At 38.0% G+C, this 14,611-nt stretch overlaps 1 protein-coding gene across 5 annotated transcripts in view; it reads left to right on the top strand.

The window, feature by feature from the left end:
• Positions 1 to 14,611, top strand: part of LOC126353854 (uncharacterized) — an 830,655-nt gene that overhangs the window by 798,164 nt on the left and 17,880 nt on the right. For all 5 annotated transcript variants that reach the window (XM_050003019.1, XM_050003018.1, XM_050003020.1 and 2 more), the window contains 2 exons: positions 2,197 to 2,247; positions 11,663 to 11,843. In XM_050003019.1, the coding sequence (XP_049858976.1) occupies positions 2,197 to 2,247; positions 11,663 to 11,843 (232 nt within the window). The remainder of the gene's footprint in view (positions 1 to 2,196; positions 2,248 to 11,662; positions 11,844 to 14,611) is intronic.

Below are 14,611 nucleotides of genomic sequence, written 5' to 3'. Positions count from 1 at the left end.
AAACTCTGTCATATCAAGGAGACGACGACTGTGTGGCGGTCATCCATGCGAGCCAACCGCAGGGACTCGGTCGTCCTTTGTCGGCTCCGCATTGGCCACACTCGACTGATGCACAGTTATTTACTGTGTCGTGAGGATCCACCTCTTTGTCGTTGTGGGGCGTCCATGACGGTGGTCCATATTCTGTTGGAGTGCGCCCTTTTAACTGTGCTCAGGCAGACCTTTGCACTCCCTGATACGCTCCCTACGCTTTTAACTGACGACTCCTCCATAGCGGACTTAGTTTTGCGTTTTATTCGGGCAGGGGGATTTTATCGCTTCATGTAAGTGTGTGTGTTTTTGTGTTGATTCTGGCTTATGGCCTATGATTTGTCCGATTTTTTCATGTGTTTCTCGGTGGTTGGCTTTTCCCTTTTTGTTTCTATGGTCGGCCAACCACCGTCACACTCTGTGTGATTTTAGTTCGTCTTGTCTGGTCTTTGTCTACGTTTCTCTTGTTCTGTGTCGTCTGTCTTCTCGTCTGTTGATCGTTTTTATTCTCTGTGGGTGTTTTTAGTATTTGGAAAAAGGGACCGATGATCGTAGCAGTCTGGTCCCTTTAAATCCCCACAAACCAACCAACCTTCCTGTTGTACAATCTGAGGAAATGCAGCAGCTAATGTTAAAACAATATTTATTTTACAGAAGCATGCAGTAAGCATGTGAAATCAATAATTAGACACTTTACATAAGCTTCCTCAGAGATTTATTGTTTGTTACAACCCCATGCTAATACACATACGTCATAATGGTATATTTGGTTAATAACAAGAGTGAATTTAGTACTAGAAGTAAAAATAATTTCCGTATAGACCTCGTGTCTCTAGCTAGGACTCAGAACGTAGATACACAGTAATGGTGCAAGCTTATTTAAAATGTTATCAGCAGACATCTGGTATGGAAATAAAAACTCTTGCGTCATCACTCTTTCCCTGAAAGAGTACCTTTTTTAACCACAAGCAAAAAGAGCATTCCTGGCCAAGAGAAGTCTGCTAGTATCAGACATAGACCTTAATATAAGGAAGAAATTTTTGAGAATGTGCATTTGGAACTCTACATTGAGTAACACTGAAACATGGACTGCGGGTAAACCAGAATGGAAGACAATCAAAGCATTTGGGCTCTGGTGCTATAGAATGATGTTGAAAATTAGGTGGACTGATAACGTAAGGAATGAGGTGGTTCCCTGCAGAAATGATGAGGAAAGCAATATGTGGAGAATGCTGACAATAAGGAGGGACAGGGTGATAGAACAGTTGTCACAACATCAGAGAATAACTTCCAAGGTAGCTGAGGGACCTGTAGAGGGTAAAAACTGTAGAGGAAGACAGAGATTGTAATATACCCAGAAAATAATTGAGAACGTAGAATGCAAGTGATAATCTGAGATGAAAAGGTTGTCACAAGGGAGGAATTTGTGGTGGGCACTAAAAGTGGGCTGTATCAAACCAGTCAGAAGACTGATGACTCTAAAAGAAATCAGCCACTCATCCTATAATTTTTCATAATATTTGAACTCGGGAATATAAATTCTGGTTAATTCTAATATTCATATTAAATAGATCTTAGCTTTTCCAGTGCATAGACTGCTCATATTTATCAGAACCTGTAAAATTATGTAAATGTATGCAGTAGTAGGTCAAAACATGAGATGTTTAGTATAAAAGAAAAAGTTGTGATTTTTCAAAATAACTGCTTTTCTACTAACATACTTAATATCTTGATCTTTGAAATAATTAATGTAGAAATATTGATTAAAGTTAAGAATCTAAGTAGATAATAGTATTCATAGTTGGTTGTTAGTATTCTTTATAGTAGTAGCCAGCAACGGCTGCTTCTACCTGTTAACGTATAACATGGCTTAATCCACATCCCTGAAGGCCTCAGTCATGATGGCATTTATAGAGTAGTATGAATTCAAAGAGATCATTCTCCTTTTATCTATTGACTACTTTGCAATTACTTTACATTACATATATCTAATTTATCCACATTTGCGAGTGTGTTAGAGCAAGCCTTACTTACAGGGATAAATATTTTAAGAAAAAATGCTACTGTTATGAAAACAAAATCTAGTAGAACTTAGAGTATGCTTTTTCAATGTACTAAATTGAAAATGTAATAAATTAAAGTGTAATAGTTCTAATTTGTCATTAGGTTGCTGGATGCATTCAGAGAAGCTGACAGAGTTGGATACACACATAATGGGTGAGCTCTAATTTCTAGTGTGTGGCTTTTTGCATATGAGAGGTCAACAGAAAATGGTTTGATTTCAGTAGATTTCTAAGTATTCTTATAAGAAACTCTGATAAACCAAGCATTGACATACACTGCATGAATCAGCAAAGGTTTATCTTCTTGGTTATCATTCACGATTTCCCTCAAATTTTTCTAATGTCTACTTCTGTCTCTAATTTCTGATCTGCTGTTTCTTTGTCAGATTCACTGAACCACACATTCACTAAAGCGTCTTCTCATAATTCCTCCAGCTCTTTTAACTTCTTATTAATTTTTCTTTGTATCTTGCTCTTGTTCTGTTATGGCTCTTGCCATGGCCCCTGTAGTAGTAGTAGTAGTAGTAGTAGTAGTAGTAGTCAAATTGCAGTACCTACATATGAGATATCATGACTATTGAACTTCACTTGGGGAGACGCGTGTTCCCACACAGCACTCCCCATAAAGTGTGGAACATTAGGAATATAGGGTACTTGAATTTATAACTTTGTCGGCTTTTGTGCAGTCTTCAGCTGCAATGACTTGGCAAGTGGAGCAGTTGCCTTTGAGACTAGTGTGAATTGCCCAGGACCAGGTTTATCATCTGCTGGTTGCATGGTTGTGGGAACGTTGTCCCTGTGGTCCACCACATTACTTGCCCCATTGTCTGAATTTCCCATATTGGTTTCAGTCTTTCCACTGATACTTCACTGACCTTGCAATTTTGCAGAATCTCAAATATGTGTTTATGTTGCTGCAAAACCTGGTTGGGACCTGTATATGGCGGCTGAGGAGGTGTCTGCACAGAATCAGTGCACAGCACTATATGCGAAGTCTGTTAGCACCTTGTGCAAGAAAACAGGATGTAACTGTGATGCACAGCCAGTGCTTGTCAAATGTTGGCCATGTTATTCCAAATCCTCCGTACCAAAAAGTGTGTCCCCGTTGTGTCCAAGATAAATGCAGAGGTGAGGAACTTGGCTGTTGATCCTCATGGCTCTCCATATACCATCTCGGCCACTGAGGGGCTCAGATCAGTCTTGTAGGCTATCTGTAACACCAAAAGTACAACTTTCCTGGTGGCAAATGAGGGCTGCTTCCAGCATGTGATGCTACCTCTCCCCTCCTCTCCACCATACCATTGCTGGATGGTTGGTAATTGGTGATGTGGCGGTGTTGGAATCTGCACAGTTTAGCCAGCTTGCTGAATGGAGTGGATTCAAACTGCCTGCCCTGATACATCACAATGTGAAGGGGATAGCTGAAGCACACCAACCAGTATGTGATGAATGCATTTGCAAAAAATGTAAAATGTTCTATTACCTTAAGTGTGCCAGATTGTGCACACTGTCGAACAGTATCTTGCAAAATTGTTGCGTGATGTAAGTTCGCGATGCCTGCCAAGAGATATTGCACCATACCGTGACACCACAGCCAGGTACTTCAACCTGCTGGAGTCACAGACTCGCAGACTGATACATCAGTAGGTCTTTCAGCCTGTTGTGCCTTAGGGAGGTTGCCATAGTTCAGGAAAGCAACTGAAAGATTGGAAATGCACCAAACACATGAAGTGGCATCTCTCACAACAAAGTCAACTTTTCTGGCAGTGGAGTGATTATATCACTTGAAACTCCATAACTGAGGAAAATCAGTACACATTTACCCACCATGAATTTTTCTTACTTCAGTACCACACTGTAGTCTTGGAACCTTTGCTGTACATTGTCCAAATGCTTGGCGTGTTATTGTGCAACAGCAGAGCATACCAAAATGTCATAGAGTTATGCAAAACAAAACAGCAATCCTTGCACCATTTTGTCAATAAACCTTTGCCAGATCTGCACCACACATTTAAGTCAGAAATGCATGCTCAAGAACTCCTAAAGGCTGAAAGATGTGATCACTACTGTCTTTGGAGCATCCATAGGTGCTAAAGGAATCAGGTTTCAGGCCTTGTGGCAATCCAGGACAGTAAAAACTATTGCATCACCCAAAGCATATGTGAAATCTTGAATATGTGGAATTGGAGATTTGTATGGAATGGCACTGGCATTTAATCCTCAGTAACCCCTGCAAGGATGCCATGTATCATCTTTCTTCCTAACAAAATGTAGTGGAGATGTCATAGTGTTATCTGAATGCCATAGGCTACCAGAATGCAACCTCTTCAAAAACTGTTTTAATTTCAAGAATTTTATATGGTGCACTTCTATAGACACACCGCTCAACTGGTTGTCCAGGGATAGTATGTAATTGTGTAAAGTATTGTGCTTTAAACCCTGCAGTAGTGTCGATACCTGTAGAACAGGTTGTTCATGTATATTGCTGACATGAAATATCCTACCATCCTACCAACTGCAGAACTATTCAAAACCCCACAGACTTTCCTACTGTTGGATTTACTTCTCAGTCAGGCTTTACACAAGTCCAGAGGCAGTGCAAAATGTGCAGGAAAATTTGCTCATAAGATAGGTGAGGAAATTTATGCCACTACAAATGTCCACTTGGAAGGAGTAGCAAACCACATGTCTGTTAAAAGTTTCATGCAACCCCGTGTCCTCATACTAGTATTATTGATGCCTAACAGCTGCAGTGGCTCCAGGGCATCCAAGTCTGTTGCATATGAGGTTGGCAGATTGTTGACTTATGAACGAGTAACCATCAGAAATACTAATCCAGATCGTCTGTCAGTAATGTGCAACCACTGTGATTTTCCCACATGTTTCTGTTGAATGACCAATTGATTTGCAAAGACAGGTGGTTGTGTATTCTTCCCAGGTATGTTAATATTGAACTGTGGTTCAAGAACTACTACTAGTCAGTTTCATATACTGATGATGCCATGGTCCATGGTGCCTATTGCAAAACACTATTGCCATTTTGGTAATCACTCAGCCTCGTGCACTTCAAGCCTGTGGCCCAAACTGTCTAAAACACCAGCATATGGTCAATGCAAGATCTTGACCTTGTCTGCAGTCCTGGCAGATTAGTAGAATGTTGTGCTCATGGCCATCTGTCTGAACCTATTTGAAGCTTCAATGTCTGCAGTCAGTCAGCCACCTTTACGGGTATAGTTTGTAAATCCTGTTGAGATCTGGTCTTTCTCAGCATTCACTGAAATGACTCCAGTGCACTTCTCCAGATTCAATCTATCACTGTAAGTTCCTCAAACTTTGTAGGGACTTTATCAATACTACCTTTGTGTATACTGACAGCTCTCGGACTGACCATCATTCTGGTGTGCCTTTGTCATTGGCACCATCAATTTTTGGTGTCAGCTTCTGGAACACCACTCAGTATTTACAGCAGAGCTCTCTGCCCTGTATGAGACCATGCAGTACATCTGGTGATGCCAGCTTTCCAGTTGCATCATCTGCTCCAACTCTCTCAGATCCCTTCAGTGCCTGTGTGTGCTGTATACATTCCATCCCTTAGTGCAACAGGTCCAAGAAACCTTCCACTCATTCACTCTTGAGGGAACGACTGTGATGTCTATTTGCGTTCCTGGTCATGTCAGTCTGACAGAAAACGAGGCTGCTGACATTGCTGCCAAGGCTCCAGTCCTACTCTTTCGGCCCACTAGTTCTTCCATCCCTTCGGATGATCTCCATGTTGCTCTCTGTCAGCTGGTGGTGTCAATTTGGCATCACCACTGGTCTTCCCTTCATGGGAACAAGCTCTGGGGAATTAAGTCTCTCCCAACAGCTTGGCCAACCTCCTTTTGGCCCTATCGCCATGAGGAGATCATTTTAGGTAGGGGCACGGCCATTTTAGCCATCACCATTTGTTATGTTGTGATCCACCACCACTTTGTGCTCACTGTCATCAGCCTTTGATGGTCACCATTTCCTCACAAAATGCCCTTTTTATAACCACTTAAGTTCTAATGTATGTTTAAGTCTGAATTATTGCATGTGTTAGTGGATGACACATTCGTTATTGACTGCATTTTACTTTTTACCTGTCAAAGCAATATGGTGAAGGACATTTAATCTTTAGTTCAGGACCTCCATTGTGTCTATACAGTGTATTTTGTGGGCTTTTTCTGAAAAAAAGCCCTTTCCTTAGTTCTCTTTTATTGCATTGAGCTTTAGAATAAGGTTTTCTAGAAAAATAGAGAAAAGGAAGAGAAGAAAAGAATGTGTCAAAGTGTTACGTGAAATGACACAGGTGTATTATAGTTATTAGTGTTAAATTTTTTTTAGCAAACCTCTACACTGTTTTATCTAAGCATTTCTTCACTGTGTAGACTGTGTGATTAAGTAGGTGCTTTTTAACTGTCTATTTGATAGGCTTTTTTAAGTATTATTATGTCTCTGGACAATTTAATGTACCATTTTAATATTCAGACTGAACATCGTTTTGAAAGTTCAAAATTTTTTTTGATAGCTGATGATAATGGATTTTGAAATGAATAAGTCAAGTCTCATTATTTAGAAATCTAAACAGTTTTATTCATATTAATAAATAGCTGTTTCCTTAAGATGCTTTCAATGCATCTCTGCCCAGCGTGTGATTTTTGTACTATTTGTCTTTTGTGGCCATTCCATTGTAGGTTGCTCCAAATGCTTACTCTTAGGTATTTTACATTAGCACTGTTTCTAGAAATCTCTCACCAGCATTATTGTACAGTGGTGGTTTTATTCACCTATTAATGTACAGTTATTTATGTTTAGAGTTACCTACTAGACTTAATATCAATCGTCAATATTCTCTGGGTCATCCTCCATTTTGTTCTAGTCTTCTGGCATTGCTGCTTTCTTATAGACAACTGCACATATTGCAGACAGCATCATAGTTTCCAACAGTATTTTCTAGATGATAAATTGACATCTGTATAGATAATACCTGTATCTTATTGCAAATCTGACCCAGTACTCAGCAAGCTCATATTTTGTTCACGAAATAACTGTGTGAAACACTATCAAATTTCTTCCTGAAGCCAAGAACCATAGATTCAATCTTTTTAATGGTTTACTGATCATACAGTGCTCTAGCTCTCATGGACAACAGAGCAAGCTAAGTTTTGCATTGTTTCTGTTTGTGGTGTTCTTATTGTTTTTCGTAGAGGAGATATTTGTTCTCCAAAACCATCATAACATGTTAGCATAAAACATGTTCCAGAATTCTTGTAAACAGGAATGACAGCCAATTGTTTCCAGTTGCTAGGTACTCTTCTCACTTAATATTGCTCCATTGACCTAAGCCAGTTCTTTCACGTAATCTCTGTAGAATCTCGCAGGAGTCTCGTATGGTCCAGATGCCTTGCCACTATTCAGCAATTTTAGTTGTTTTCCTCTGTGATTATTTATCTCAACATGGGCCATTTTGGTATTTGTGCAATGATTGAAAGGAGACATCATATTATGATCTTCCACAAAGATAGTTTCAGAAGACCAAATGTTTTCATGTCAGCATGGTCACTGAGTGGTTGAATAGATCATTTTCGCAAAATTCTTTGTAAGTTTCTTGTATTGTCCGCCTCTAGCTCATTTTCATTTGATTCAGCTTTTGTCACTGTCTCTAGTTATCATCACATGACCCTCCCATTCTATAGCTGGAAAACTGAAGTTTTCTCGTATGATAGCATCATCAGAAAACTAAAGATATTCTGTAAGTTTACTTTGAAGCACTCTGTCACTATGTCTCCTGTTCCAGATGGTTATAGAAACATCTAGTTACCATAATGGATTTTTCACTCTGTAGCAGTGTTGCACTGATATGAAACTTCCTGGCAGATTATAACTGTGTGCCAGACCAGAACTTGAACTTGGGAACTTTGCCTTTTGCTGCCAAGTGCTCTACAAGCTGCGCTACCCAAGCACAATTCATGACCTGTCTTCCCAGTTTTACTTCCACCAGTATCTCACCTCCTACCTTCCAAACTTTACAGAAGTTATCTTGCGTAAGTGTGTAAGTTTGGGAATTGTGATGGTGGTTTGTGCTTACTCAGTTTCTTGAAGCCTGACTGAAGAGCATAAAGAGGAAAGAAGGGCCATCTGTGGCAAATTGATTGCCTGTTATGAGGCTGATGACAATGATTTCTTGTGAAACACCGGCAGGTGGTGAAGCATGGATTTACTTCTTTGAACTTGAAATGAAGCGTTGAGTGTGTAATCTTGCCCCTCCTTCCTGATTCCATCTATTGTCCACATTAAACAATGTCCAGTCCAGGTAATTAGTGAGCAAAGTCTTTTATGGAGAATTGAGAGGAGAAAAGATTACAATAAGCTTTCAGGGTTACTTAGCTTGTCATGCTGAGATGGCTCCAGTTCTTCTTGTCTAGGATCTGATTCTTGAAGCTGAAAATCTCAAATCAGCTCCTCATTGGTTGGTTTCAATTAAATAAATTTGAAGATTGCTATTGCAGCATTTTCTACATAAATATATTTTTTCGCATTTTAGTATATCATAGAGTAGTTTGATTTTCCACATTAACAAAATTGAAACTACATTGTTCACACAAGAATACAAAAATACAAGCTTACGACTCCCACCCTCTGTGTAAATTACAATATTCCAAAGGGTTTACAAATTTTCTTAACAAATGAATTTCTGTTTGTTTCTGCTACATTATTAATTTTAGTCATTATTTCATAAATGAATCCAGAAATAAATACAGTAAACAGTACAAGATTGTATAATTAAGAATAAAAATTTTAAGTGTGCCAATAAATTCAAATGTTCCTAAAAAAGTAATTTCAACTGTACATTCAGAACTAGTACTTATCAATTATCGCATAGACTAAAATATTTTATAAAGTAATTCCTTTTCATAAAATTTAGCTTGAAATATAACACACTGAGTATAAAATTATATGAAAGTTTTCAGAAAAACAATTGAAACAATATTGACCCGTTCGCAATTCAAAAAATAATACTGCTATTGACAACTACTGTTGGAAAAAGTAGTGCTAGAGGAGGGTGTCCTGTTACAAGTGGCACCACACAATGTCTTCTTTCATGAAGAAGTTCGCAACAGTACACTCAACTGATAACATCGTGATTACAGTCATTGAGGCCCTGAAGGGGTTATTCTGTTCGGTGTCTGTTTCATGGTTAAGTAATTAACCTTTAAGGCTATTGTGAGACTCTAGCAAATTGAAGAAAAGATTACAATTTGTTTGTGACCACAAAAATGCAAATGGCCATTTCCCAAAGAGGAGACTACGAATTTAGATGTGCTTTCTTTCTCATCTGCTCTACAGCCTGGGTCTCACTCTTTCTGATTTCTCTCTCTTCAGCCCACTGAAGGATGAGCTCCATGGAAAGGACTGTAGCAGTGATGAGAGGGTTACTGGTGCAACAAAAAGTTCACTGAGATGCAGACCAGTAGAGTGGTACCAGGTTGGCATATAGGCTCTTCCATTCACGTGGCATAAGGCCATAGAATTTAATGAAGATTCCATTGAAGACAGTGATGTACAGTCAAATAATTGAGGAGTAATATGGCGTATTTAATTCATGAATAAAAAATCATCCTTCGAGAAAAAGTGGGGCATTACTTAATGATGAATACTTGTACATCAGCAGTACAGCAGACTATTTTCAATTTGTATAACACTAACTTCAGTGTTATTTCTGGTGAAAAATTAAACTACGTTACAAAATAAAAGCTTTTCGCGAATGTAAAGTTCACCTTATCAGAGCAACATGTTTTTCTCTGTTGCGGTTTGTTCCATGTGTACCAAGTAATTCTGGTTCCTCTCCAACCCCTCCTGAGATAAGTTTTCTAGACAAATTTAGCAGGTATTTTCGGTTTTATAAAGCAAAATATAAAGTTTTAAAACTTCAGAAATAAATGTAGGAAAAAGTGTTTCACAAGTGTCATTGTTTTCTTTTTCTTTTTGGGATGAAACAGTATTTTTTCCATCAGTAAGAATAGTTGCTTGCTTAAATTCTGCTCTGTAGTAGTTTCACTGGGTAATAGTTTCAAGCAAGATAATGGCACCCTTTTTAGGTCAAGTATTAAGGTAATAGTATCATTATCCAAATCTACTGTGTCAACTTAGGTAGCCAAGATTTTCTGCAACTGAGACCTATACAGCAGCTTCACTCTATGTAGTCTTTATGATGACTATGATGAACAAAGAATTTTACTGTTAACCATTTGACTGCAGTGCCTGCTATAAAACAGTTTATCATTTAGCAGTGGTGAAGTATAAGGTATTCATGATTGCATCACTACTGCCAGACTCTAACCACTCCTCACTGCTTGCTCTCCACCCGAGGAGTAGCATTTCAATATACGGTAAATGACTTTGCCATCAGTTCAGTGTTAACCTCTTCGATCAACTCAAACCAAACTTTGTAGTTCGCCGTTTATCCAATAGAGGGCAATTATGTTTATTGTAATGATTACCTTGTCTATCTGATGCGAGTACTTTTGGCAGAATTTCAGCATATTTTGTAACTTAGTAAATTCAAGAGATAACATTTTACTTTCTCATTTTATGATTTCTGTCAATTCTGTGCTCTCACAGTTTCCTGAGGGTCTGCAGTGTTATAATAGAGTGCAGTAAGTAGTGTAAATATTGTATATAATACCCCCAGTGCTAATTAAAAGCGTGAAACATAAACAATATTTTTTTGACCACCTATCTTGCTCAAAAAGTTACCAAATGAGTTAGTTCAGTTTTTCTTTTTTGCAGCCATTGGTTCAGTGTTTCTTCTAATTTCCTTAGTTGAGCCACTTTCCTGACTGAAGGGTAAAAACGACATTAAGCAGTGTGGATTATTAAAGTGTTTAAGTAAACTTTAAAATATTTGTGCCTGTTGGCAGAATTTTAATTCTTATCTTAGACTGAAGCCATATATACCGGATTACAAAATAAAAATATATAAAATAATACTTGCACATAAAATAATACTTGTAAATTACTAATACAGAAAAAGAAAACAAATCTTTGTATTAAACATATTATTTCGATAAAGCATGTTCTTTGCAAGCTCATTTCAGTGAGTACTTAGATGTTTTTTGAAATGTGAAATACTTGTTACAGTTCTCAACTTTAACAGAGAAATATATTGCAAATGAGAAATAGCTTCTGTCTGAGATGTAACATTTGATTTCTTGACTAATGAACAAATTAAATGACTCAAAACCTGTAAATGTCTGCAACTAGCATTGCAGCATGTTCTTCTAGCCAACCAACAAAAAGGGGTCACCACTCTGAAACCATTCCAACATGGGACTGTAGGTCTGCTACTCATAACTCATTACATGAGGTAATATAAAAACTGCGTTTTTCAACACTGCTGCTGCTACTACTGCTACTATTACCACCACCACCAGTAATAATAATGACGATGATAATAATAATGACGATGATAATAATAATGACGATAATAATAATAATAATAATAATAATAATAATAATAATAATAATAATGTCTTTTATTCTTTCAGGTACAAACTATCAGAGATACATAAGGATGCGAGAGCATTTGTGACTTTGAATGACAGCATATTTTATAATTTGTTATACAGCCATGATGAATACTTGGAAACCTCAAGAAGACTGCTTGCTGATATATGTGAAAGAAAAATATATGAATTTGTCTGTCTAAAGCATATAACACCAACAGAGGTAATCATTTTACACCAAGAAATATTCTGTGTCATAAATTTCATATGAGCAATAGGATACAGAATTTTTCAACTGTGAAAATACATTCAAATATATTATTTCAGTTACTGTCTGGTATTGCAAGCTCCAATGGAAGTGAGTTAATGTTTCTGAATTAAAATGAATGAGATGTGTGTGTTGCATATAAATAGTCTAAGTAAGAACAGGTTTTCTGTAGGTTTATTTACTTAATTATTAAAAATATGACAAAGTTCAGATAAGACAAAGTTCAAAACTCCCATTCTTTATTAAGATAAAAAAATAAGTCCCACAGAGAAATCTGTAAATTTTGCCATAAATGTAACCAATGAAAAATTCTCAGAAAAGGAAATGTATATTTCTTGATGGTGTCAGGAAGAGCCAAGACAAATTTACTTTATGCCACAATCAGAATCCAAAACTACTGTCAAAGTACTAGGCCAAACAAATATAAAAGGAATTCACCAGAATATGCAGTACAAGAAAAATAATGTAAACCAATTAGAAATAATAGTAAATAAGCTTCAGCAAAAACTGTAAATGTGTGGAATTAGGCAGTCTAAACATAAATTCACTGAAATATTCAAAAACAGTATGGGATCTTATTGAAACAATGAAAGCATGTGTCTTAAACAAGGCAATAGTAAGTCCAACATGTACAACTACAAACTCCTGAATATGTATCTCTATGGCTGTCAATACAAAACTGCTGTTTTAGAGACTGTGTTGTCAAGAGCATAGGCATAAATTATTTCATCATAAAAAAGGACATCCAGAAGAATCTTATATGGTTAATCATCATATCATGTTTAGAAATTTCTTCAATACAGCAAAAATAAAACTGTGGGCCGTTAGTCACAATAAATAACTTGAATATAGAAATGCTGAACTAGAACCAGATTTATTTACAGTTTGGTAAATATATACACAACATCACCTCACACACTGTGCACAGTGAATCAAAGTGAATGTGGTAGATACCGATGAGAGATTAAGTAAAACTTAGCTACTTAGCATGAACAGATGTAACATTTACCTCAGGGTCTACACAATACTTGAAGTGCTCCTGCTCCCACACAGCCACCCTCCATCCCTCCCCCCCTTTCCCTTGCCCACTGTAGAGCAGAGCTCCAGGAACATAGGGGAACCGGTGGTAGTGAACTTGACAACTGGATGTCTTGCATAATTTTACAGTAACTTTTTCAGTCCCCATCCTAAGCTATTCTGTAAGTGTATTTCCAGCTTGTAATGACATAAGAGAGAGGTGTCTTTTTATGAACCATTTTTCTTCTCAGTGTCACCAATTTTGGGTACATTAGCATCAATAAATAAAATGCATACAGAAATATTGAGCTAGAACAGATTAGCTTTGTAAATACACACAACATTAACTCGGGCACTGTACAAGAAGTGAATGTGTCTAGTACCAGAGAGAAGCTAACTTAGCTGCTTGGTATGAACAGAGATACAATTGATGCACCAAAAATTTTACTCTCTACTCAAAGCACTTCTCCTTCCATAAAAGTATTGCATAAAAAGGCTCATAAATACAAACCAGAAAATTATAGAACTGTTCCTCTTGTGCCAGTTATATAAAAAATATGTGAATGAACGGAACACAGAAACCTACTGCATTTCCGATGAAACATGGGGTAATAAGTTAAAGCCTCTTTGTGTTCCAGAAAGACCAGTGTACTATAGATGCAATCATAAATCATGTGGGGACTGGACTAACAACACTGGGGCTTTGAGTGAAAAATAACATTCTGGCTCTTGCCAACGGCGTATTGTGTGGCCTTGCATTGGAATATCAGTCTATTTCAGACTTGAAATGTGCTGATTGCATTTATGTAAGCTTCTATATGTGGTGTTAAATCATCAATTATACCAGTCATATGTCTATGGTTTGTATTTCTTTACTGCCACCACAGCAAGGAACGACACTGCTGACCCCGAAGTGATACAGCCACATGAACTATTAACTAGCAACACTGCTGCTGTACCTACGGTGCGAGTTTCAGTAAACTGGTTCCACTTACACACCAGCCTACACCATGTCTACAACCTTGGGACAACTTGTTTACTTTCTATTCAACACTCAAACTTCGACCATTCCATGCCAATTCACCTGCAAAGAAGTCTGCCATCAGTGAGTGCATTCATGACAGAACATGTGATAATTGATGACATAGCTAAATTCGTCACTCTCCTGAACTACCTTGGTGACCAGGTGGATTTGATTAGTCACTTACTTTCACACCACCCACAGCGAACAAGTACGATACAGCTAAATTGCTGCTGCTCCAGTGTTTCATAGACATCAGAACAGCAGCTCGGACAGATTATTTATGAGGAAGCCATGGTTGACAGCACTCCTTTAAAACTATGTCACTACCTCAGAACCCTGATTGATACAAACCTAGTGCCTGATTAGGCTCTGGGAACTTAGTGGGTCATTAGACCACCCTCACAGGTGCAACTCAAGATGATTTTGCATGAACAGGAACATCTTGGTGTGAAATTATGGCTCACTGATAGATTACATGACTACAGCCAGCACTGACAAAGCATCAGTTATCCAGCTAAAAGTGCACAAATCACTGCCTCACAACCACCTCTCCACGCAACTTGCTATGACACTGCCAAGGCCGACAGCCTCACAACCACCTCTCCACGCAACATGCTGTGACACTGCCAAGGCCGACAGAGTTCACCTGAATTTCCAGTGCCAGCCGCCATGAGACACACAC

Source organism: Schistocerca gregaria, chromosome 3, assembly GCF_023897955.1.
Source record: "Schistocerca gregaria isolate iqSchGreg1 chromosome 3, iqSchGreg1.2, whole genome shotgun sequence".
NCBI classification, from domain to species: domain Eukaryota; kingdom Metazoa; phylum Arthropoda; class Insecta; order Orthoptera; family Acrididae; genus Schistocerca; species Schistocerca gregaria.
This window is presented reverse-complemented; position numbering and strand designations above follow the sequence as displayed.